Source organism: Culex pipiens, chromosome 2, assembly GCF_016801865.2.
Source record: "Culex pipiens pallens isolate TS chromosome 2, TS_CPP_V2, whole genome shotgun sequence".
NCBI classification, from domain to species: Eukaryota; Metazoa; Arthropoda; class Insecta; order Diptera; family Culicidae; genus Culex; species Culex pipiens.
The window spans coordinates 66,921,457-66,946,882 of record NC_068938.1 but is presented as its reverse complement, the minus strand read 5'-3'; the positions used below and the strand labels follow the sequence as shown (position 1 = coordinate 66,946,882).

The following is a 25,426-nucleotide window of genomic DNA, read 5'->3' as shown; positions in this document are numbered from 1 at the left end:
TAAATTTCTGTTTTTTTATTTTTGAATTGGAGAATTTTTAAAGTTTAAACTTGTCACATTTTTTTTAATTTGTTCACCTTTGAATTGTTAAATTGTAATTTTTAAATCTTTAAAATTTAAAAATCAAATCAAATTATTCGCTCTACAGCATTGCCTTGGCGTTCTCGATTGCGAGATTCCTCTACTCGAAACTAGGTGTCCGAAGGCTTGATTGTTGAGGCAATTGCAAACCTCTTTTTACACCTAAGCTTCCATCCACCCCGGGATTCGAACTGACGACCTTTGGAATGTTAGTCCAACTGCCTACCAGTGACTCCACCGAGGCAGGACCCAGGGAGACGTCTCCTACACCTGTACTGAGCTATTGACCTAACCTCTAGGTTAGACCGGGGCCAACATTTACTTCTTGTCCGACGGAAGGCGTGATCAGACAAATCTCGTCTCGAAAAATGCTACTGGGACCTTCTGGGATCGAACCCAGGCCGACTGGGTGAGAGGCAATCACACTTACCCCTACACCATGGTTCGCGGCAAATTTCCCGGCTTTAAAATTTGAAACATTTTATTTTTGTCAAATTTGGTTTATTTTTAGTTATTTAAATTTAAGAATTTTTTGAAGCCCTGTTTTTTTATATTTATGTATTATTTATATTTATTGACTCAAAAGTTTTTAAATTCTTAATTTCTTTCCTTTAAATTTCTGAATTTATGACATAATATTTTTTTTCCGTGTTCAGTAAGTCATTTTGAGCTACGAAAAACTTTACTTGTTTTTCTTTTTTTTCATTACATTTTGCCTTTCTAATTTTTATCATGTTTTTACATCCCCTTTTTATTTTTTTTTTGCTTGATTTTCACAGTTGCTGCTATAGAATGGCTCCATTTTCATTTAAATTGTAAAAAATACGCGACACAAAAAATAGTGCATACTCCTCTATACTTAAAATTTAGGAAATGTTAGTAAAAAAACATAGCTAAAGTTGACCCTAAAAAAATGACATTTTTAAAAACATTGGCAAAGTCACAAAAAACAAGTCAAACTTCCAACGCTAAAATTTTATAAAATTTGAAGAGTTCTTATTTCCAATGATTTTTAAAGAAAAAAAAAAAATTAAAAAATGGAATCTCTGTCTTACTTCATTGTGAGCTTAAAAAAAACAAAATACGAAAAATTATATTTATTAAAAATGTATTCTTCTTTGGATGAACCTAACATGTTTTCTTTTCCATAACTTTTTAACAATCTTCTTGAGACTTAGTAACACATTTTTACAGCGTGCCATTTCAGTCACACCAGATCCGATTCGAATTAATCGACGTCGAGCGCACCATCGGAATGATCTCCCGCTCCAGCGTCTTCACAAAGTCCATATTGTGCTTCGCCAGCTGTCCCTTGTACGTCCGCTGATAATTCTCTTCCCCACAGTCCGCACTTCCGGTGGCGTGACGCTCGTTACAGTACGTGCACCGCACCTTACCCCGGTCAGCTCTCACAATCCGACAAGCCTTCTCGGTGTGCCACGCCGAAGAGACCGCTGGCCTCTCCTGGGCGCAAGTCCCGCAGCGTGCCTGCCGGAAGCAACTCCCAGTTCGGTGACCATACCGCTGGCACCGATTGCAACGCACCGGTTGCCGGGCGTACCGCTCCACCGGATGGGATTTGTCGTGGAACAGGAGCGACCCCGGCAGTTCCGTCCCGCAGACGGCGAACGTGACCCGCAGTTTGTTGGACTCGAGCCGTTTTATGCGCCACTGCATGATTTCGAGATTGTTGTCCGCGCAGGATGCGAACGCTTCTTTGATGTTGACTTTTGGAGCGTTGAAGTGGACAACACCGATCGTTACGACGAAGGACATTGGAATGAAGGTTCGAAAGTCTGGGTGGATTTCTGCGCTGAAGGCGTTTGCGTTTGAGCCGGAGTTGAACGTAACGATGCCTTTGGTGCGACCGGTTCGCCGGAAGTAGGGCATTGATTTCCGCTTGATGGACTGCTTGGATCGCTTTACTTCCTTTGTAGTGTCTGGCGGAGTTCGGAGAGCGGACAAAACTCGCTCGAACTTGCTGTGAATTTGGTTGTGAGTCAGGTTCTTTTCGTCTGAAAGAGATTCAAAATTCAGTTTAGATTGATTTGAAGCAAGATTGAGTTTTGTTCTACGGAACATACCCCACTCAACGATGACTCCATAATGGCCTAGGTTATCGTGGCGTGAATCATAGAGGAATGCCCTTCGCTTGGTGGGATCCGATGGTACCTTTCGTTGTTTCTTCTTGGATTTTGGCTTGGGTTTTTGCTCAACAGGTTTTGGCTCTACATCTGCTTTCGCATCTTGGTTGATTTCCAAATCCATGGTTGTACTATTTAAACCTGTTGTTTCCAAAAAAAATCGGTTACATATATCAAATAATGTTTTTTTTTTTGCTAATATGAATAAAATAAAATAATAAATAATTTAATTACTCTACCTGTTTTCAAATAAGCACTTTAAAAATTACAGCTATTTCTTGACATCCTATCTTGTTAAAAGTTTAACTAACAAGCTACAGAACACAACTAAACAGCAAAGTACAAATTTAAAAAGCATAATAGAAAAAATACAAATGAATTCTGTTTGCTCAACTCCAAAAAATGTACGAAAACCCTGAATCGCAATTTTTAATAAATTCAAAAAATAAACATTCAGCACACGCTACCTGAAAAGTAGCCATGCGTTTGCATGTACTCGAAATGAGGTTTACTAAAATCATCGTTAAAATAGTAAAATCTGCACAAATGCTACGAAATCGGCCGATTTCGTCCATTTTAATTTCTTGTATTTTGTTTTATTTTGCTTAAACTTTGTGGGGGCCTTCCCTATCACCAAAGAAGCCATTTTGTGTCATTGGTTAACCCATACAAATCTCCATACAATTTTGGCAGCTTTTCATACCAAAATGGTACGTAAATATTCTTTCGAATATCTGTAACTTTTCAAGAATTTTTTTGATTGATTGACACCAATCTTCGAAAAAGTTGTAGATATTGATGAGAACTATTCAGAAAAATAGGTACACGGAATACAAAAATTGAGATTTTTTTTCGCAGGAATTCAATTGGGTACTAAAGCCCTATGTCAATTTTTATGTACAACGTTAAAAAACATGATTAAAAACCATTTCTGATCACTTTTTTTTTTCATTTTAATGCCAAAAAAATTTACAAGACAACATTTATTCGATGGATCAACTATGCTCCCCTTGGAACGAGCTGTCAAGTAGGAACTTTTCTGTCAAGAAGGACCGTGAGGTTAATTTTTCCAAATTCGGTAATTCGGTAATTTCGGAATACACCCTTCCGGCAGCAGCTGAAGATTCATGCAGTCCCACGTCGCATGTTCGGGTGTAGACCTACGGAAGACCTTGCCGCGAGGATAGGTGAGTAAGACTATACGAGCCACCTACGGCATAATTCCTCGGGCTCCCCAGGTCAACCATAAGCTACCCCAGGTTCTCCGTGCAGGACACATTGGGGGTAGAAAGCGGATAGAATAAGCAAAAGATCAAAGCAGGCCGCGAGGCATACTTTTAAAGTGGTTTGTATCTGCAAAGAAATTTGTATTAACAAAAGGATCAAACATAAAAAGACGATACTAATTAATACTTCCCTGCGACATTGGAGGTCTCTCGGTTGGACATCCAGCCGTGAACACCAAGCTTGGTATCAATCTTCGTCAGTCGGTGTGGTATTGATCACAGCTGGTGTTTTTTTGCCCCTCCGTCGTCTGTTGTATCCTGCGGCTGCGTAGCAAGTCAGATGCTCGCTCATTCAGTTTGAAACGAAAAGAACAAAAGAGAACACAAGAAAACATTAGATTCTGATAGTGACTTTCAACTCAGCTGTAAAGTGTCATATCATATTAAATATAAATAATTATAATAATATTTTCACTTCATGATTCTTTATAAGGCTTTCTAGTCACAAATTTACCAACACATTCAAAGTATGTTTACATGACAGCTGGACGTTTGTTTGCATCAGGTTTCCTATCTCTTTCTAGCAAAAGTTTTTTGACAGGCGACTTCTAGCTGGTTTTTTTTACTGGCTGCCCGATATGCCAGCCAACATACTTCGAAGGGCTGTGACAGCTACAGCTCGATCATTGTTTGCATCAGGACACTGTGACGAGGAGTTCGACATTTTTGAGTTAAATTATATTTTTTTCATTGGGCCTAGAAAGCCTTATAGACACTTTATTTATTTTGCTTTCACTATCACTTTCACTATTTCTTCGGGACGTCTGATTTTCGTCGTGTTCCCGTACTTGGAAATTTCCGCAATCACTACTGGTTATTAGTGTCATGTCGAACATGTTACAAGCTAACACAACAGTGACACAGAAACAGAACTTCACAAGCAAGGGAATTTGCACACGACCTCCCAGTGAATTAATACCGAGCTTTACATATTTTCATACTACTATTACCTAAAATGTCCAAAGCAGCTCAGTAAAACTCACTGGGAGCGTTCCACAATTTAGCCCCATCCGGGGGGAGCTTATCCCTTTGTACCCTCGTGTTTGTTTCCTTTCAACCGTAGTCTAGGTAGTCCAACAATGTTCAGTACAAGTTTGAATCGAAAGCAATTGCTTCAACAGCTGAACGGATCAAACTGTTGCTTCCCTTGCTGAACTAACTATTCTCCTGTTACTAAGGAAACATAAGGATAAAACATCATGATTTGATGTTCTAACAGGTACGTTCAACTAGCCAGCTGCGAGACCCATCAGCCCGGCCGGGAACCAGTCCATATCTGTCGAGTACAGCATACGGTGTGGTTCACAAAATATCAAATACAGTGAACACAACACTAAGGCTATACATATGAACTGGCGGGATGGAAGCACGTGGACACCTCCCCCCAGGTTAATTTTTCCAAATTGATTTAAAAATCCATTTTAAACTCTTTGTGGTCGTACAAAGCTAGATTCTAGTAAATTTTCAAAACAACCTAAGATTCATGGGTTCCTATGCAGATAGGACCTTTTGAAAATTTAATTTAGAAAGGGTCGTTGTACTCGAAAAATATAAATAAGTAAAATCCCTCTTAGGGCTCTTACACTCAGCCAAAAAAAAGTTATACCAGCCATAAGGATGCCATATAGATTTTTTCCATAAGCGAACCTTATATATTTTATAGGATTTTTGAATGGCAAATCTTATGAATTTTATGTATGTGTGATGTTTGCTTTCATAAGAAAAACATATAAATAAGATAAACATTCAGTATTTGATTTTTATATAGTTATCTTATGAATGTGATTTTTTGTTATTGTTTAAATTAAAACTAAATTAATGATTGCACAATGCATATATAAAAATGTGAATTTATTTCACGAAAATTACATTAATATGTCATTGGCAGAAAAAATATCACTTTCAGATCAATGTCGACGCGATCCTTCAGCTTGCTAAGCAGGTTCATCTTGGTCATGCTAGGGATCGACATTTCGCTGCGAATCTTCTTGATCGGTTGCTTTTCTAGATCCAGGGCTTCGCACCCTTCACACAGGTCATTCAGCACCGCCGAGTACATCACGGCGTATTCCTCCTCGGCGTTCGAATGGATTTCGATCGGCTCCAGAGGCTGCCTGCCGGCCTCGACCAGGGTCAACTGGAACTTCGTTTTGCTTCTAGTCGATCAGCATCGTGATGAAGGTACCCGGTTTTCAGCACTCATTCACCCGATCCGGTCGATTTCGTACGAAATTACCACGTCGATGTCGTCAATACTGCAACCCAGAGTGTCCGTACAGATGATGCTGGAAGAGAAAGTTGCTTAAATCGTTCATGTTAAAATGTATCTCAAAACAACTCACCCATTGACCTTTCTCAACGCGAACCGACACAGCACGCTCATCTTTGCCTGAAGACTCAACGACGAGGACCACTCCTCGATGACCAGCACGGTGCCGAACATTTTCTGCACCACAAACGACAACCGATGCGTGCCGTCGATCGAGTTGTCGCTGCTGCCGTTCGTGGTTTTGGAGTTTTGGGCATTGACCAGATTGAACCGATACGACTAAACGAGGCATAGTTTTTGGGCAGCTGGTTGCTCGGGGCGGATGCGTCTTAACCCATGTTGTTCGGTTGGCGTCGATTCCTGGCGGTTGTTGCCTTTGTCAAGACCAGGTACGCCTGGTCTCTGCGGCAGGGAAAACATTTAGGGGAGAGTGGGGAGACTTGATCCCCGGGGACACTTGATCCCAAGCCTGTATCTCGTCAGCATGTGGGTAAAACAATTAGCTTTGTTCTGGAAAGTTGTGCGAAATTAACTGAAACTCATTGTAGAAAACAAAGAAAAAAACTAAAAAATGTTTAGATTGAGTTACACACATTTTTCGAAGAAGTGCTGCAAAAAACTTCCAAGAGATCTTTTTTCTTTGTTTTGATAAGTATAGAAAACACTCAAAAATTATTCAAAAAAATATTTTTTATACATGAATTGTTTGATAAACATATCAACTCCAAAACCCTTACGCATTTAACGTTAAATTTATCGTCATACTATTTTTACAATCAATTGTTTAAAAAAGTGCGTTTAGGGACACTTGATCCCTGCATTTTTACAGTCACTGGAATCAGCCTCAAGATTAAATAATTTGGCTGGGTTTTCGTACATAGTTTCCTTTAGTATAGTTGTACATAACTAACTGCAGTTTGAACCATTTTTCAAAAGTTTTGTAAACAAAAATTACCAGCTTTTGTAAACATGCTCAATTTTGGTCTAAAAAAGAAAATTTTAAGTTTTTAAATATTTTACATGCTAAACTTGTTATTTTTTGAACACAAACGTACAGGTTTAATGTGAAATTGCTGTATCTTATAGAAAATTAAAAGTTTGGATGAATAAGAAACATTTTGCTTAAGATTTCTTCAAAATGTTGAAAGGGGGATCAAATTACCCCCAACATTTTGAAAATGCCGGTTTAAAATATTTTTTTTAAAACGCTTGGCATTATTTGAAGAGTTTATCTGATGAAATACCCTTATCAGCCAAACATAGTTGAATGTTTAAGCTTTCAATTCATGCAAAAAGATCATAGTTTTGTGAGAAATTGACAGAGTTATGTGCGATACAAAAAAAAGGGATCAAGTCTCCCCACTCTCCCCTACTTGGCCTGTGAAACAAAGCAAAGCAAATTTAGATATAAAAAAACGTTAAAGCTTAAAATTTTGTTAAAAACCTGGAATCTGCTGAAGGCCGCTCCTTCACTAGTTTAATGTTGTCCGCCATACTACTTTCTGGTTCATAAGGTTGGACATATGACATTTTCACATAAATAATATTAATGAATGCCATAAGCCCACCATATAAATTGAATAAGACTTTGAATAGTCATATTTTAAACTTATGGAATTCAAAAACGATTAACTTTTCACAGTTTATAAGGTACGCCATATGAATTTTAATATGTAGATATTTTGGCTGAGTGATAGGAAAAATCCATTTCCGAGTTTAGTAGAGAATTGCTCACAATGATTAAATTTCAAGCAACGTGTTTGTTCAGCCATTTCTTCACGATCTTCTTAAACGTGCACATTGCTCTCAAAACGTCAAGGGCACGTGCGCGTCCGCGTTTGTTTACCTCCGGCATCGCGCTTCGGAGCATCGATTTTGGCTTCTTTCTGCAATCTGTTGAATTTATAAAACCGTTTTGCTGCGTTAATTTTGCTGACTTCATCTGCAAAAAAGTTGCCACAATATGGACGAAACCGTGTGCTACATCAAGAAAGAGTGAGTTTCAAAAATTGGTGACTTCGAAGGACCACAACATGCTAAACCCCCTTAATTTCTAGGTTCGTGGTTCCACGTGAAAGCACCGTACCCGAACCGGCAGCGCCACCCACGTCCGGTGGCCAGGATTACGATCCTCCGCCGGGTAAGCCCGAGGGTGGTGACGACGAACCGTCCGCCAAGAAGGGTCGCTTCGAAAACGGCGGCGACGGCAAAAGCAAGCAGCAAAAGAAGCGCAACCGTGGCCAGAACAAGAACCGCGCGCTTCCGTTCAAGGAACAGGACGACGTCCGGCTGTGCAAGACGCTGCTCGATGGGAACGCCGAGCTGGGCAAGTGCAGCAAAGAGCGGTGCCGGTTCTCGCACGATTTGGAAAAGTTTGTCCAGCTGAAGCCGAAGGACATCGGGGAGACGTGCTACATTTACTCGCTGAAGGGTTACTGCAACTTTGGCGTTACGTGCCGCTTTGCCGGGGCGCATCTGGACGAAAACTTGAACAACAAGATTGCGGAGGGAATTTCGCGCGAGGACAAGAACCTGGTCAGCATGTGTTTGGGCTTTGAACTGCAGAATACGCTGAGGAAGAAGAAGTACGACTTTAAGAAGTCGAACGAGTACGTGAGCAAGTTTGAGCAGCTGCAGAAGGAAGCGAAGGAGAAGGCGGAAGGGCAGGAGGCACGGATTGGGACGTGCAGCGATGAGGACGTTATTAAGCTGCGAAGTGCGGAGCGCAAAAAGATCAACTTTCAGGACAAGTTGTACTTGAGTCCGCTGACGACGGTGGGGAATTTGCCGTTCCGGAGGATCTGCAAGGAGTACGGTGTGGACATTACGTGCGGCGAGATGGCCTGTTCGGTTCCGATCATCAACGGAATGATGCAGGAGTGGGCGTTGACGAAGCGACATCCGTCGGAGGATTTGTTCGGGGTTCAAATCTGCGGCTACAGCGGAAAGCTAGCGGCGTACGCCAGTCAGCTGATTGCGGAAAACGCCGACGTGGACTTTGTCGACATAAATTTGGGCTGCCCGATCGAGCTGATTTTCAACCAGGGCGGCGGAAGTGCCCTGCTGCGGCGCGAGAAGGTTTTGGAAGTGTTGGTTCAGAGCTGCTCGCGGTTGTTGGCCGATTACGGGAAAGAGTTTACGGTCAAAACGAGGACCGGCGTGTACGCCGGGAAGAACGTGGCCCACGAGTTGGTGCCAAAGTTTGAAGAGTGGGGCGCCAGTTTGGTGACGATCCACGGAAGAACCAAAGAACAACGCTACACCAAGCGAGCCGACTGGAACTACATCCGGCAGTGCGCCCAGACTGTGAAGAGCGTTCCCATCTACGGCAATGGGGACATCTTCAGCTACGAGGACTACGTGGAGGCGAAGAAATGTGCACCGGAACTGGCCGGTGTCATGATTGGGCGAGGGGCGCTGGTCAAGCCGTGGATCTTCCAAGAGATCAAGGAGCAAAAAGCGCTCGATCCATCCAGCAGCGAACGGATGGAGATGCTGAAGCGGTACGTGAACTACGGACTGGAACACTGGGGAAGCGATACGAAGGGGGTGGAGAACACGCGACGGTTCTTGCTGGAGTGGCAATCGTTTCTGCATCGCTATGTGCCGGTAAGTTTGCTTGATTTAAAATTTAACGACCTGGTTATTGCAAACGATTGTGTTCGATTTCAAACGTAAAATTTGGATAAATAAATAATTTAGATTGGTGTTTCAAAATTTTTAAGCTCACATGAATAAAAAAAACAAAATTTATAAATTAAGAATGTTTGGCTGTCAACATTTTAAATTCTTTGGTTTTAAAAATGTTCAAAGCAATCTTACATTCTTTAATTCTAGTCTTAATTTTTTTTCAATTTCTCAATTTCTAATTTCTCAATTTCTTAAAGCCAAACATAATTGAGTTCTAAAATCCTTGAATGTCTATAGTTCTAAAATTCAAAAACATTAAAATTCTACAATTCTTAAAATTCTGAAGTTCTTTAATTCTAAAGTTCAAAAATTTAAAAAATATCGTTAATTCTAAAAATCATATGTTCAAATTCTAAAAACATTAAGATTTGACATTCTGAAAGTTCTAAAGCTCTGAAAATTTTCAAATCCTTACGTTCAAAAATGCTTTAGTTCTCTTAAATATATTTTTTGAATTCCAATTTTTTTTAATTCAAAGGTTCATAATTTCTAAATTTCTAAAAATCTATTTTTTTTTATTTTAGAAATTTTTGCAATTAAAAGGCTTAAATTTACTATTTTTTTATTTTTTTCTGACATTTTAAAACAATTTAGGGACTACCATAAACTACGTGGACACACAAAAATTGTTTTTTTTTAATGAAAATTGTTTATGAGGGAGGGGGAGGGGTCTTAGATTGAAAAAAAATATCCACGTGGATTATGGATGATTGACATGATTTTTTGCCTATCCGTTCATATTTTCAGTAAAATCGAGTGGAATTCTGAAATTCTAGAAGTGCTTCTAAAAATTCTAAACGTCTTGAAAAGTTAGTGTTTGAATTGAGAAAAGTAAAAAAAATCATATGTCTAAAATTATAAAAAATATCAGATTCAAAAAGTTCAAAAAATCTAAATCTTAAAAAAAATCTGAAAAACTGAAACTGTTACGTTGCAATTAGAAGAAATGTTAAATTTCGTTATGGGACCATCCACAAACCACGTGGACACTTTTTTGGAATTTTCCAAATTTTTAGCTTTTGCTTCTTGGGTGTTTTTTAAAACCCCTGACTCAAGGCGGTTTCAAAAACACACAAAAAGCAAAAACTGGAAATTTGGTTTATTGGACCTTTTTTTTAAAAAAAAACTTCAGAAATGTTGATTTGATAGCGGAAAACGGCAAAAGTTATGAGAATAAGTCGAACGGCTTAGAGTGATTAAATTGGGTCTGTTTCCCCTACGGTGCATTGAATTAAATCTGAAATTTTGTAATTGGGTCCTAAAATTAAGCATAAATTTCTGATATTATTGTTCACCTGGATAAAGCTTATTATTCTGAGTACAATGACCGCAAAGAATTTACAATGGATTTTTAAATCATTTAAAAAAAATAACTTCGCGACCATTCTTGACAGAAAAGGTTCTACTTGACAGCTCGTTCCATAGTTGATCCATAAAAAAATGTTGTCTTGACATTTTTTATTCATTTTTTATCAAATTTAAAATTACAAATTTTTAAAATTATGAAGAACTACTAGAATTCTGAAACTTCTTAATTTTAAAACTTCTAAAATTTTTAAAATATTATTTTGGAGAATTTCAGAACTATGGAGAATTTTTACTAAATTTTGAGATAAATTTGGACAGTTTTTTTTTCGATTTGTAATTTTGGGTTTTTTTGTAAATTTTTTAGAGTTTTAGTTTTTTTTTTTCAATCAACTGTTTTTTTTTCAATCAAAGGTAATCTGTCCAAATCGGTCAACTAAATTAAACGATTGCAATAATCAAGGGCGCAAAACTTTCGAACTAAACTCAACTCTCTTTCTTGCAGTACGGCTTGCTGGAGCGACCTCCGCAGAGAATCAACCAGCGTCCGGAACCGTTCCGCGGCCGGGACGACCTGGAAACGCTGATGGCGTCGCCCAACTCCTCGGACTGGGTCAAGCTGAGCGAAATGCTGCTCGGTCCCGTGCCGGACGGATTCAACTTTGTGCCAAAGCACAAGGCAAACTCTTACTAGGTTTTTGATTTTGTTTACTTTTGTTGAATAATGGATGTGATAAAGCGATTTGAGAAATATACGCTGCAAACTAAGAAAAATGGCAATTTATTTCGTCTTAACAGTAACCGCAAACACAAACAAAAACAGACACGCAACTCACTTGATGTAGCTGAGCGCTTCCTCGACGTCCAGCTTCGAGCCGAGGTAGATTGGGCAGCGCTGGTGGATCGACGTTGGAACCACGTCCAGGATTTCCTTGTCCTTACCGGCGCTGGCCTTGCCGCCGGCCTTCGTCACGATGTACGCCATCGGGTTGCACTCGTACAGCAGGCGCAGTTTGCCGTTCTTGGACGCGGCCGTCGCCGGGTAGATGAAGATACCGCCGTACTTGATCGTCCGGTGCACGTCCGCCACCATACTGCCCACGTAACGCGCTCCGTACGGCTTGCCCTTGGCCGGGTCCTTCTTATCTTGGACGTAGTTCAACACGGACTTGTCCCACGTCGAAGCGTAACCTTCGTTGATCGAGTAGATGTTGCCCCGCTCGGGAATGCGCAGATTGTAGTCCGTCAGCACAAACTCCCCGATCGACGGATCGTACATAAACCCGTGGACGCCTTCGCCCAAACTCAGCACGATCATCGTGGCCGATCCGTACAGCGCGTACCCGGCGGCGACCATTTTGTTGCCCGGCTGCAGCGCGTCCGCCTCGGAAGGTTCCGCCCCATCGTTGATCCGTCTGAAATTCGACCATGATCAACTCTACCCCACCAGCGATCATCTATTCTTCTTAACTTACTTGGTAATCCCAAAGATCGACCCGATCGACACCAAACAGTCAATGTTGCTCGACCCATCCAGCGGATCGAACGAAACCACGTACTTGCCCCGCGCCTCCGTCTCGATCTCGATCACGTTGTCGTTCTCCTCCGACACCAGCAGGCAGGTCGCGTACGACGACTTCAGCATGTTGATGAAGATCTCGTTCGACAGCACGTCCAGCTTCTTGACCTGCTCGCCCTGGACATTGGTGTCGCCGGAGATTCCCTGCAGCTTGGCGATGCCGGCCTTGCGCACCGCCGAACTAATCGCTTTGATCGCCGTCTGGATGCAGTTCAGCAGCTGGGACAGATCACCGGTGGCCTGTTTGTGCTTCTTCTGCTCCTGCAGCACGAACCGCGTCAGCGTCATGCAGTTCGAGTCGAAGGCGGGCCCCTGCTGCGTCATGATCTGGATCGGTGCTGGTGGTGGGAGGTTGGGTGGGTTATTACGGAGAAAGAAATGTTTGACATCTAAGAAGAGTTCATGCAGCGAAAAGTTGATAATTACAAGATATTTGCAGAACAACAAGTGCAAAAGCGTTGGAAACAGGTATGGCATTCAAGAATTAGAACACAAGAGTTGACTATATTACAAAGAACTAAGGATTGCTATATTAAAAGTCACTGCAAACGTGCTAGGAAAGAACATAAAACACTCGACGAAGTATACCTACTCGACATTTTATATTTTGTTTGCGTCCGGGATGCGGCTACAAATATTTAATATTTGATAATCAGTTATCAGTGTGCTGTTATGAAATTTATCAATATTTTGGTAATTATTCTAAACCACAATATTTAAGATGAGCCAGGGTTGTTACGGAGAAGTCGAATAAAAATCCGCGTCAAATCCGCGCCATATTAACAAAAAAAAAATCGCGACAAACATACAAGAGAGTTTATTTTTCATGAATTAAAAAAAAATATTTTGGAACAAAAATCAAGATATCCATCAAAAGGAAAACAACAATCACAAACGATTAAATAAAATTGTATTCAATAAATGCAATTTTATATCAAGAATAGCCGCATGAGGCCGAATCTCAGAACGCAGAATCTTGAAACGCCGAAAATTTTATGGACAAATTTATTTTTGCTAGGATGAAGTAAACCAGAGGGAAAAGCCATAACAATAATTTTGGCAAAAAGAGATATTCTTAATATGAATTAAAACATTTTGAAATATAAATATGAAAAATAAAAAAAAATCAAAAATTTATGGAATGAAAATGATCATAAAATTTATAAATTTGAAAATCTTAAAAATTCATAAATCTAAGGATTTGAAAATTTAAACACAGTTCGTACTTGATGATTCTCGCCAAAGAGTCACTCATAAAAATCGAACCACCAAATTTGTATTATTTTATTAAGAATTTAAGAATTTAAAAATTTAAGAATTTAAGAATTTAAGAATTTAAGAATTTAAGAATTTAAGAATTTAAGAATTTAAGAATTTAAGAATTTAAGAATTTAAGAATTTAAGAATTTAAGAATTTAAGAATTTAAGAATTTAAGAATTTAAGAATTTAAGAATTTAAGAATTTAAGAATTTAAGAATTTAAGAATTTAAGAACTTAAGAATTTAAGAATTTAAGAATTTAAGAATTTAAGAATTTAAGAATTTAAGAATTTAAGAATTTAAGATTTTTTTTCTTAAATTCTTAAGTATTTGAGCATTAAGATTTGTTGTTCCCTTGGCCGTTTTTAATTTTTTATTTTTAGAATTTATCATTTTTGACTCTTTAAAATTAAAAAAAAATCCTAAATTAAATTTGAATTAATTTGTTTGAATTTTGAAATCCAATTTTTTCCTAGTTTTGATTTTTTTTTTTAAATTATAAATTTGAAAAATTGCGTAAATTTGAATATTATTCTATATTCTATAATCTAATTTTTAAATTTACAGTAAAAAAGACTTTAAAAATCAAAAATATTTTTAATTTCTGAATCTTCGAGTTTTGAATATTGTAGCTTTCATTTTTGAATGTTTTGATCTTTTATTTTTTCCCCAAGAAATCTAGAAAAAAATCTTTCTATGGGGTGGGTTTTACTACAATTCAACGGCGAAGAGCCAGCATCCGCAGTTGAGCACAGCCACGGAAACAAGCCCCAATAATCATTTTTTTTAATCCTGGTTTATAACTTCTAAAAAATTTTTGTATAATGATTCACATGATTGAAATCCTTTATAAAATAAAAAATAAATAAGGTTAAAAAGAACGATACTCAAAACTCAAAAGATATTAAAAATTTTCAAAGCCGGTAAAAATTAGTTGAGTGTAGTAATACATTTGTTTAAGAAATCCTCATCAATTCATTTAAAAAATAATCTCTTCATGAAGATTTTTTTTGACATTTTATATTAAGAAAATACAAACAAACATTTTCGGAAGAAAACTCAATTTTATTTCAGTAACAGAAATCGAAGCAAATTTTATAAAATCCCTGATTCCCTGATAATACTTTTCTTTATTACTTGAAAGTAATTTTATCCCTCTCAATTATTTTAAATATTAACCAAATTTCACATCCGCGCGAAATCCGCGCCTAAGCAAAATTAGTCAGCAAATCCGCGCGATCCGCGCCGTCCGTAACAACCCTCATGTTTCGAATTCCCGGACGCTTCGAAACCCGGACACATCAACTTGTTTTATCAATTATTTGGTTACAAGTTCGCATTATGAATGTCAAAACTGTGTTATTTGATGAATTCTAACATCAACTTTCATTTAAAGTTTGTTTGAACGCTGTAAATAATGCCAAAACAATTAAATAAAATAAAAGTAGAAGTTTACCAAAAATGCGAAACTTTTCAACTGAAATATTTCATAGGCGTCCGAAGCCCGGGAAGGCAAAGCAGAAATTTATGTTTTTGATTTTCTTAAATTCTAGCCATTTTAATTTTGAAATTCTGATGGAAAATTGTTAGAAAAGACATATTTTGCATGCATTCTCTTAAAACTGACTGTTTATACTAAATCCTGATGAAATTTCTTCATTTCCAACTTATTACATGATTTTTTGCCAGCTATAACAAAAATAATATGGTACTAAGTGTCCGGATTTCGAATCATGACGTTACCTATGCTTGCGATTCCAGACCTTTGAAAAAAAATAACACAAATTTCTGGATTTTTTCTTAATTCTAGATTAAATTTTCAAAACAACCTATCCCTCATGGGTTTCCTATGCAGATAGGGCCTTTTGAAAATTAAATCGAGAATTCATTGCGGATTCCAGACTTTTTCCCGACTTTCCCGATTTCCCGACTTGAGTAGCCAAACATTCCCAGTCACGCAATATTCTAGCAGAGCTGGTTCTGCCAGATTCCTTCTAGAACGGTAAAACATTTCTGCTAGAATGCTGTAAGAATATCCAGCTCTGTAAGAAATCTGCTAGAATCCTGGAAGAACGTCGTGACTGGGTTAATGATAAAATAATAAAAAATAACAGAAATTCTATTATTTAAAATTTAAATGAAAATCTAATTTTCTGCATTTAAAAAAAATGCAAAATTCAAGAATCTAAAAACCATTTTTTTTGTTTTTTTTTATGATTTTGAAACCTTGTATTTTTTTAGTGTTAGTGTTTTTTTTGCTTAAGAATTTAAAAATTTTAGAGCTTATTAAAATGTCTCAATATCTGGAGCAACATTAGTGAGGGGCGGTGCGAAGAGCAATGTCGCACATTTTCAAGAATTTTTGAATTTTTATTTTTTTTAGGTGTTTGTTTTATGCTATTGATTTTTTATTTTTAGTTTTTTAAAAATATTTTTGTTTCTCTTTTAAATATGGATTTTTGATTTTTTTTTAATATTTTTAATTTTTTTTTTCAGCTTGGAAAATCGGACCAATAATTTCCAATATATCGTCAGTTACAGATTAAAGATACAGATACAAATAACTGACTAATTATGTCAACATTTCAGAGAGAAAATCATAGGATATTTTCTCAGCTTCTAAAAAAACTAAATTAAAGGAGATTTTTTTTTAAATATAACTGAAAAACTTAATATAAAATCAAAATTTTCCAGATATTTTTAAATCGATATTGAAAAAAACACTATTTTTTTAAATATTAATGTCTACTAAACCGGATATTACACCACTGTGGCTCTAAACATGTCTTTTTTGTCCACTAAAACATAAAAAAAAACTAGAATGAAAAACTTCGTATTAGAGAATTCATGTATTGCAATTTTTATTCATAAAAAATAAAAAAAAAGATTTTTTCCTTGTATCTGTTCGAATTTGAAAGGCCTAACCATAATCTACAACCTTGCAGAAGACAACGAATCGATCAGAAAATTCCTTCTCAAGATAAATAATTTCATAAATTTATATCCATTTTGTATGACGAGCACCAAAAATTGTCTAGAGACTTGAAGGTACATATGGAAAACTTAATGATGCAAAATAACTTGTTTTGACACACTTTTTTATCAGGTCAAGAAAATAAAAAATGAATCAAATAATGAAAATTTAAAAATCGCAAAAAAATCTTAGGGAACTACTCAGCTTCTAAAAGCATGTCATTGTCAAACAATAAATCTAATGTTTTTTTAAGGTCCAATAATAGTAGTTTATGCAACAAGTTGCAAAAAAAAAAAGAATTTTTCAGCACTAGTTGAGTTGAATAAATACGAAAAAAATGGTGATTTTTAATTTAACTATTTGTCACTGATTTGCAAAAAAACCATTTTTTTATTTTTTTCTGATATGTTTTAGAGGACATCAAATGCCAACTTTTCAGAAATTTTCAGAATGGGCAAAAAATCTTTGACCGAGTTATGATTTTTTGAATCAATACTGTTTTCTTTTTCAAAAAATCGAAATATACCATACAACTTTGCCGAAGACACCAAATCGATCCATACCCCCCCCCCCCCCCCAAACTGTCCACGTGGTTTAAGGATGGTCCCAAACCATCTTGAATCACCCAAAAATAAAAGTTTATTTAAAAAGTTTCTCTACTTTTTTTATGCAAAACAATTGTTTAAATAGTGAGAATTTGCAAACAGGAGGGAACCAACCAACTATCGATGTTGAAGAACTCTTAAAATTTAAGAAAATTTTAGGCTTGGCTACGTGACTTTGCAATTCTTTAAAAGTTGTAATTTTTTTTCTGGGGTCAACTTTGGTTGTGTTTTTTCACTTATATGTAAGAATAAGTAAGCAGTAATTTTTGTGTTGTCCTAGACTATGCCTCTGAACAATTTAAATGATAATGATTTCGTTCTAGAATACTCTAAAATGTGAAAAATAAGCAAAACATAATAATTAAAAAGTGGATAAATTGCAAATGTAAATACTTAAAAATAAAACAAGAAAAACCAAAAACAAGAGAAGTAAATATTTTCATTGAACAAAAGTTGATCAGAATGACGTCCTAAACACGGGAAAAATAAAAATGTTCGAAAAAAAAATTTTGGGCTGTAGAGGGTTAATCCAACCAGTCTTTGACCTGTTAGGGTATCGCCTACGTATTCATAATTGTGACCAATTATTATTTCGACAAAAAGTTTACTTTATTTAATGTAATTTAGACCACATTTTCCCAAGTCAACATTACCACGCTTTAACCTTTACTATACTGCCGTTCTACGCATAATTGTCCCATGTCATTTTAGGACGATTTTGACTTTATGACATTTTTAAGTTTAGTTTGATGTGTACTTTAAGAAAAACACATAAAATCTGGTACTTTGTTCGGAAACTCATTGAAAACAACACCAAGTCTGTTTGTCCCATCGTTAAACTTCTACGCATAAATGTCCCACCAAGTATTTTCTTTCACGGAATCATTAGTTTTACTAACCATTATGTCTTGTTTATCTGTTGTATAGCAACAGAATCACAATTAAGGGTGTTAAACTGCTAACTGGGGTGATTAGGGACACATAGGGCGAATAGGAACCCACGAGACAATTATGCGTAGAAACACAGAAATCGGTAGAAAAATTTCAATCGCGTTTTTCTCAGTTGCACTTTTTTGAACATGGGACAATTATGCGTAGAACGGCAGTATATACAACAAAAAAGTATTGAAAGGTCACTACCTCCAAAGTCAAGCTCGAACTGCAAAAAGCCCGAGGGAATGAATCGTGGAAAGTGAAGTAACAGACAACAACAACAAAGGTAGTATAAAAGTAAAATAAGGCAGATACAAATACAACCGCGAGTTAAAAATAGAATCCGTCGCTAAGCCGGTTCTTTTTGGTAATCTTAATGAGAGATAATTGATTGTCAGATCTACGGATGATAAGCTTACCACCACCTCTATTTATGCTGATGGATCATGTTTATCCAACTAGTTGTTGTATATTTTGGAATAAATATCTTCTATTTTATTATCAAACCTTACCTTTCTGTCTCCTAAAAAACAAGAACAAATTAAACCAAAAATTATGAAACCAGGCCACGTAGAACGCGCGATCTGTCTGTCTTTTTATCACTTTCTCCTGCGGGCGCGCTGAACGACAACCGAACCGATAGACTGCTGAAGCGAGACTGATTTTGTAACACAAGCGCCAACGAAGCGACCAAACACACACTTGCGACCTATCTGCACTTCTTTCTCGCTTTTGGTTTGTGTCTTTTTCGGCTTCGGAGTTTGTTGTTTATACGCTGCTCTCTACCAAACCTGATTGTAAGCAACACTGAAACCGGTCCAGTTTTTCGGGATGGTATTTTTCCAAACTGTTCTAATCTCTGCTTGCAGACGTAGGTTCGAAATTATTGTTTTCTTGGACTGACCTGACCGGGTCAAGAAGTCGAGCCCCCTTTCATGTATTTTTGGTTCTACTCGCGTTGATAACACGCTCGGTGTCGTGGATTACCGCATGGTTACACTCGTGAGTCGTGTTAGTGTTGACCATTGATAAGCGTATTGACGTTCTCTTATCAGCGCGATGACATGACAACGGCAACTTTCTTAAATTTCTGGTGTCTAGACTAACAGAGTAAAATTTAAATTAGGCTAGAACATCAGGGAAATTTTCGGATGGAATGACAACACATGACAGCTAAATTGAGAATATTTTCAGCCTCGATTATAGTTTATATAAAAAATAAATAAGCATAGTTCTAAAATTAGAAAAAAAAACAGCGGAAAGTTTAAATATACGTCCTAAGTTTGACTTTACGATCCACAATTCGTTATAGTTATCTGGCATCTTTTACACACAATAAATGAATAAACGAAAACATACAAAACCTCAGTTTGCATACATCATCACGGCTTTCGCGATTTGCACACCGTGCAAAATTCCAGATTATACTTGTCCGGCAGACACGTCTCGTGGAAGAAATGTCGACAGTTGAACACCACCACGTCGGTTCGCAGGTGATCTGGAAGGAAAAAAAAAGTTTTTTTTTGTCGTTTTAATGATGTTAACTAATTTGTTTCAGTTGTGTTTATAGTTTTTCGTGACATTTTTATTGCTTTTTTAACTCACGACACTCACAAAAATTGCACACACCACATCAAAAATAATCCGGAGCGTTTGGTACGGTATGTCCACGCATCCTTCCTTCCCTGTATATTCTGTGAAATGTGTTCCGTTCTCAGAATCAACACAGTAGAGCTGGCCGCTTTAATTTTTGTTCTACATTTTCGGGTGTTCTCGGGTGAGGCGTAATCTAATCACAAGTCTTTCCAGCATGCTTTCATCGGACTGGCTGCGTTTGCGTTAGATTAGATTTGATTTCGTGCCATTATTATTGTTTTTTTTACGCTATTATATTATACTATTTAAATACAATAGTTATTTTTTATTTCCCTTTTATAATTTTCCAGAAACTATTTGATTTTAGGAATGTTCATTGCTTTATTTCATTTTAAAAAACAAAACCAATATTGGTTAAGGTTCTTGTCGATTCCCAAAAAATCGGTGAGCATAAAAAAAACTGTAAAAAAAATCTTAAAATCTCAATGGAACTAATAAAACAATTTGAAACTGTGTTGATAGGTTGAAAAATGAGACTTATTTTGTAAATTTGAGCTTTTTCGTTTAAATTAAAGATAAAATTTCCAAAATCAATTAATGTGTATGGCGCCTAAACTCAGGGCTATTTTCTGTAATTAGAAGTTCAAAAAACAAAGTCAGAAAAGATAAATTGTATTGATTGTATAAGCTTTTTACACTTGTTTAGCAAAGGTACATTTTATCATAAAATATTTTAAAAATGTACAAAACTGATCATATTAAAAAAAAATAACTTGAAAAATGGTTCACTTCAAATAAAAAAAAATGAATCCTTATTGAGGTTTTGCAGCGCGACTGTGTTTCAAATGTAGGTGGCGCCAAAATGAGGTTACTTGCCTAAAATCGTATTCCTTTCTGCCGGATTGAAGAACAAAATCGATTATTTCTCATGATTCCCTGCATCGATCCTAATGAAACTGGTTGCAAAAGACGAGAAAAATGTTTTGCTTTGAAATAATAAACTTCAATTTTTGGGCGCGCAAAAATTTGTGAACTGTTCTTTAAAAAACATGTTTTGGAACACGAAAAAATGTGTTTCCCGGTACACAGAAAAAAAAAATCATGGTAATATTACATCTGGGAAGGGGTACATCTTTTATGACAGAAAAAAGGTGTAATTTTACCTCTGGAAATGTGTAATTTTACCACTTTTCTGGTGTAATGTCACTTTTTCAGTCTAAATTGAGGTAAAATTACATCATAAAAGAGGTAATATTCAACCTTCCAAAATTACAGCTTCCAAATTTACATTATTTTTTCTGTGTACATATCAATGAAATAAGCATTTATATAGTTGATAACAGATGTGTTAACGTATATTCAACAATTTCTATTGATTTTTGACAGACTTTGTTGCCAAATAGTCCAAAAAACTATCTTTTACTAAATTTACAATTTTCTCATGAAAAATCAAACAAATATTGGAAAGTTGTACACCAAATTGTTGGAAATAATTTTTCTCATCCGAATCCGGAATAAGTTTTGAAAAAATGTTGATTTTGAAGGTAAAAACACATTTTTTCGAAAAATCATAGGTTTACGCTACTAGTTCATAGGTGGCGACATGTGTCTTTTAGCTTTGCTGCAAATCCTCTATTTTTTTTATTTTGATTTTTTTCTACATATTTTTTATAAATTTAAAGATTTTTTTTTATTAGATTTAACACAATCCCAAACTCAAGGCCAAAAGATGCATTTTTTATCACGCTCTTTTTTTAAGAATCGCTCATTTTTGCTCGCTCATCAAAATGGGGTTTTTTTTGGAACGGCTCTTTCGCTCTTTTTCAAAAAAAATATGAAAACGCAATTTTAAAGAATGGCGTGATTTTTTATGTTTTTTTATTGGACTTTCAAAAATTATTTGGCCGTATTTGGCAAGATTTGAGAATTTTGAGAAAATTGTTATAATTTTAAGAAATTGCGTTACTTCTGCTAAAGTTAAACAAATGCCGATATTTTATTTTTAGAAAATACTCTGCTGCTAAATTTAGATTTTTAAATCAATTTAAAAATAAAATAACTTCGACAGAACTTTACTTGACAGAAAAGGTCCTACTTGACAGCTCGTCCCAAGGAGACCATAGTTGATCCAAGTGATCAGAAATGGTTTTTAATCGTGTTTTTTACCGTTGTACATAAAAATTTACAAAGGAATTTAGGACCCTAATTCAAAGAAAACATTGGCTTCAAATCTTTAAGGTGGTGGTCAAATATTGATATAAATTCTGGAGCAACATTTGAAAGGGGCGGTACGACATTGCTCTTACGGCCTTTCGTCCCAACGCTTGTAATCAAAGGCCATAAGGTAGAGGGAAAGATCCTCTGTAATTACTCTTAGCTTTAAAAACAATGTAATTACAAAAGCCGACCTTTTTTTCAAAATTTTGATGAAAATAAGTCTTGTTCAGGAATAGTGGGGGTTTTTTATGGGTTTTATTGGATTGTTATAATTATTTTTAAAAACGCTAGAATGAAAACAATTTTGTTGCAAACCATAAATCTCGGCCATAAAATTTAAAAATCTGAACCTTAACCAACACCCAAACATAAATTTTGGATTTTAGAGAAAGTTGCTATTTATTTTCAGATTATGAGTTTATTTTTGATAAAATTAAAACAATGCTGATATTTTATTTGGCGGGGTCAGGTGGTGCAGTGGTAAGCGTGGTAGCCTCTCACCCCAGTAAGGCCTGGGTTCAATCCCAGACTTGCAAACTTGCAACAGAAACCACAAAAGACCCGGGGTCGTTAAAGTGGATAACTTTGCTTCTTTATATTTTATTTTAAAGAAATCTTGTGCGAACTTTTTTCTTTTCGCTCTGATTCAATCGATAAAGTATAAATGCCAAACTTCGGAGGACCGAATAAAAAAAAAAGTTTTTTTCTTTGTCTTATTTTTGATTGTTGAGCTTGAACTACTCTAAAGTGATTTAGGTTTTTTAAATTCAAAATAGCGGCCAAAATGGCGGCGATGGAATTTTCAAAAATGCATTTTTTAATTTAATAGGCAATCAACCATTCAAATTTGATTAAATTGGGGTCGCAAATCTCAAATTTGATGTTAAAAGCAAGAAAATAAAAAAAAAAACCTAAACATTTGTTTTGTTTTGTTCGTGATTCGATTATCCGAAATCTCATACAAACCTTCGGATAATCGAGGCTTCGGATAAACGAGACTGGACTGTAATATTTTTATGTGTCTTTCATGTATATTGATGAGAAAGTTGCAATAGATCCTCCACCTGCAGTTGTTGCCTTAAGTTGTTTAAAAAGTACCCCATGGGATCATTTTTACATATTTGGCATTAATTTATCAGCATTGAACTATTTGAAGTTACATTTTCAATTCTCAAAACAAATTTCATGTTACAATTTGTTGGAAATTCAATGAATTATAATAGGGTCCTAAAGCCCGAAGTAAATTTTTATGTACAACGATTGAAAACACGCTTGAAAATCATTTCTGGTCACTTTTTGTTATTTTAATGCAAAAAAAAAGTTGACAAGACAACATTATTTCGATGGATTCACTATGGTCCCCTTGGAAAAAGCTGTCAATTGGGTACTAAAGCCCTATGTCAATTTTTATGTACAACGGTAAAAAACACGATTAAAAATCATTTTTGATCACTATTTTTCATTTTAATGCAAACATTTTTTTTGACAAGACAACATTTTTTCGATGGATCAACTATGGTCCCCTTGGAACGAGCTGTCAAGTAGGAGCTTTTCTGTCAAGAAGGACCGCGAGGTTAATTTTTCAAAATTGATTTAAAAATCCATTTTAAATTCTTTGTGGTCGTACAAAGGGTCATTGTACTCAGAAAAATAAGCTTTATCGCTGTGAACAATAATATCAGCAATCTAAGCTTCATTTTAGGACCCAATTAGCACCTTTTCTGTCTAAAACGACCGAGAGGTTAATTTTCAAAATTGATTTTAAAATCCATTTTAAACTCTTTGCGGTCGTACAAAGGGTAATTTTACTCAGAAAAATATGCTGTATCGCTGTAAACAATAATATCAGCAATCTAAACTTCAATTTGGACCCAATTATAACCATAAATATAGAATCAAGTTTAAAAATCATTCCATATTGAAACGGATCTTTGAAAGGACAGGAGTTTAAAAAAACCGCGGCTCTTTTTTGTGAGCCATGGTTCGTTCGCTCTTTATAGTGAACCGGTACTTTGAACAGCTCGCTCGCTTTTGCCCACCTCTAGTTTATTTATATTTACAGCACATGACTTTTTTTTTAAAGAAAATTAGACTGATACCAATTTTATTCAGAGTTTTTTTATCTGTTAAACGATTGTTTGAAATTGCAGGCCAAGGGTGCACATGATACTGATGATACTCGTCGGTTGACACACCTAGGCGAGGAACATCCCGAAAAGAGCCCAACTACATCCGTAGTGCTGTTTGGACAAAACAGCATGGCTCTGGTTCCTTGCAAGTGTCCTATTTTCTTACCTCCACGTTGGCTTGGTTTAGTCATGGTGTAACCTAGCTGGTGGCCTGTGGAAACGACTCGTAAACCTTTGACCAGCGAGGGTCAGAGTAGAGACGGCTAGAAGAAAGGGGCGCGACAATGTGGGAAAGGAAAGTAATTTGTGATTGTAGACGGTATTGTTTTGATTCGCAGTATGTTGAGTCAACTGCTGTGGATGTACCTGAAACATCGCACAACGGGGTTTCTCTTCTCTTCATTCTCAGCTACCACCTATCTTCTGTTTATTTTGTTTCACTGATTTTCTAACGCGGCTTCTGTTTACTATCCTCCATTTGATTTCGATTTTCCTCATTTGATTCTTTTATTTCTCAACGCTTTCCACTCTATTTTACCAATTGATGCTGCTGTAACAAACTTTCTGCTTTCCCTTAATTTGGCAGCGATGTCAATTTGGTTTATCATGTGCCTTTTCTTTATTTATCTATTTGAATAATTTCTCATCTTCCCTGTAAATTGTTCTGAGAACAATCTAAGCTTGTTTGTTACCTCATTTTATTAACTATTGTTAATTTCTATATCTACTTCATAAATTACTATCTTCCTTTTACTATTGATTCTTTACATAGTATATTTCCTTCACTGTCCATTGTTTTGAAACTTCACCTTTTTCATAAGCAAGTGAGGTTCGAGCCCTTACTCAATTTTTGGAATGATTAAAGAATTAACACAAATATTACTATTGTACTTTTGAAAAACGTTTATAAAATGCTTAGGACCAAAAATTGTAACAAAACACCGCGACAAAAGAAATAGCAACATATAAACACGACTCAACACTAGGAAAGATTTCAGGAGAAAACAAAACACAGTAAATAACAATTAGTTTTTGAATTCAAACTAAAAATAAAACAGTTTTTGCTTTAATGAAAGTTGATAGGCACACTTTAAACGGTTAGGCGCTTATACTTACATCAAACCCTACGTAATGTACCACCCCCGGCCGAGTTAAAATGCGTAACCGGAAAAGAAGGTGTGCATGCCTGGCACGAACACTCAAAGCGTGTTCTAGCGTGCTGCTCGTACTGACTCAGAGCAAGGGTGAGATGTAGGTGTAAGGGCAGTGCGTGTTCGTCGGGAACCTAGTGCATAAGATCGGTCAAGGCCCGTTCTTACACTGAAAATTGCGAATTGCGAATTGCGAACTGTTAAACG

The 25,426-nt window shown here is 36.3% G+C and overlaps 5 protein-coding genes across 6 annotated transcripts in view; 1 reads left to right on the top strand and 4 right to left on the bottom strand.

Moving 5' to 3' along the window:
- Positions 1-770: 770 nt before the first annotated feature.
- Positions 771-2,676, bottom strand: LOC120414110 (uncharacterized). The gene is made up of 3 exons (XM_039575135.2): positions 2,465-2,676; positions 2,166-2,366; positions 771-2,096 (listed from the first exon to the last, which is right to left on the bottom strand). The coding sequence occupies exons 2-3, from the start codon at positions 2,347-2,349 to the stop codon at positions 1,285-1,287; spliced, it is 996 nt and encodes a 331-aa protein (XP_039431069.1). The 5' UTR covers positions 2,350-2,366; positions 2,465-2,676; the 3' UTR covers positions 771-1,284.
- Positions 2,677-5,404: 2,728 nt separating this feature from the next.
- LOC120414055 (probable ATP-dependent RNA helicase Dbp73D) lies at positions 5,405-6,130 on the bottom strand. The gene is made up of 2 exons (XM_039575072.2): positions 5,854-6,130; positions 5,405-5,796 (listed from the first exon to the last, which is right to left on the bottom strand). Exons 1-2 carry the CDS (start codon positions 5,952-5,954, stop codon positions 5,715-5,717), a joined length of 183 nt encoding a protein of 60 aa, XP_039431006.1. The 5' UTR covers positions 5,955-6,130; the 3' UTR covers positions 5,405-5,714.
- Positions 6,131-7,593: 1,463 nt separating this feature from the next.
- LOC120414074 (tRNA-dihydrouridine(47) synthase [NAD(P)(+)]-like) lies at positions 7,594-11,549 on the top strand. Its single transcript, XM_039575093.2, has 3 exons — positions 7,594-7,775; positions 7,838-9,389; positions 11,281-11,549. Exons 1-3 carry the CDS (start codon positions 7,744-7,746, stop codon positions 11,467-11,469), a joined length of 1,773 nt encoding a protein of 590 aa, XP_039431027.1. The 5' UTR covers positions 7,594-7,743; the 3' UTR covers positions 11,470-11,549.
- On the bottom strand, positions 11,541-19,021 carry LOC120414075 (fructose-1,6-bisphosphatase 1). Of its 2 annotated transcripts, XM_039575095.2 has the most exons (4): positions 18,639-19,021; positions 12,947-12,982; positions 12,251-12,692; positions 11,541-12,190 (listed from the first exon to the last, which is right to left on the bottom strand). In XM_039575095.2, the coding sequence occupies exons 2-4, from the start codon at positions 12,951-12,953 to the stop codon at positions 11,608-11,610; spliced, it is 1,032 nt and encodes a 343-aa protein (XP_039431029.1). In that variant the 5' UTR covers positions 12,954-12,982; positions 18,639-19,021; the 3' UTR covers positions 11,541-11,607. The 2 variants fall into 2 exon arrangements, with proteins under 2 accessions (XP_039431029.1, XP_039431030.1); XM_039575096.2 differs by lacking the exon at positions 12,947-12,982 and having other exon boundaries at positions 18,639-19,017.
- Positions 19,022-19,300: 279 nt separating this feature from the next.
- Positions 19,301-25,426, bottom strand: part of LOC120425908 (vacuolar protein sorting-associated protein 41 homolog) — a 36,963-nt gene continuing 30,837 nt past the window's right edge. Inside the window, exon 10 of the mRNA XM_052708230.1 lies at positions 19,301-19,624. Within this exon, the coding sequence (XP_052564190.1) occupies positions 19,509-19,624 (116 nt within the window). The 3' untranslated portion in view covers positions 19,301-19,508. The remainder of the gene's footprint in view (positions 19,625-25,426) is intronic.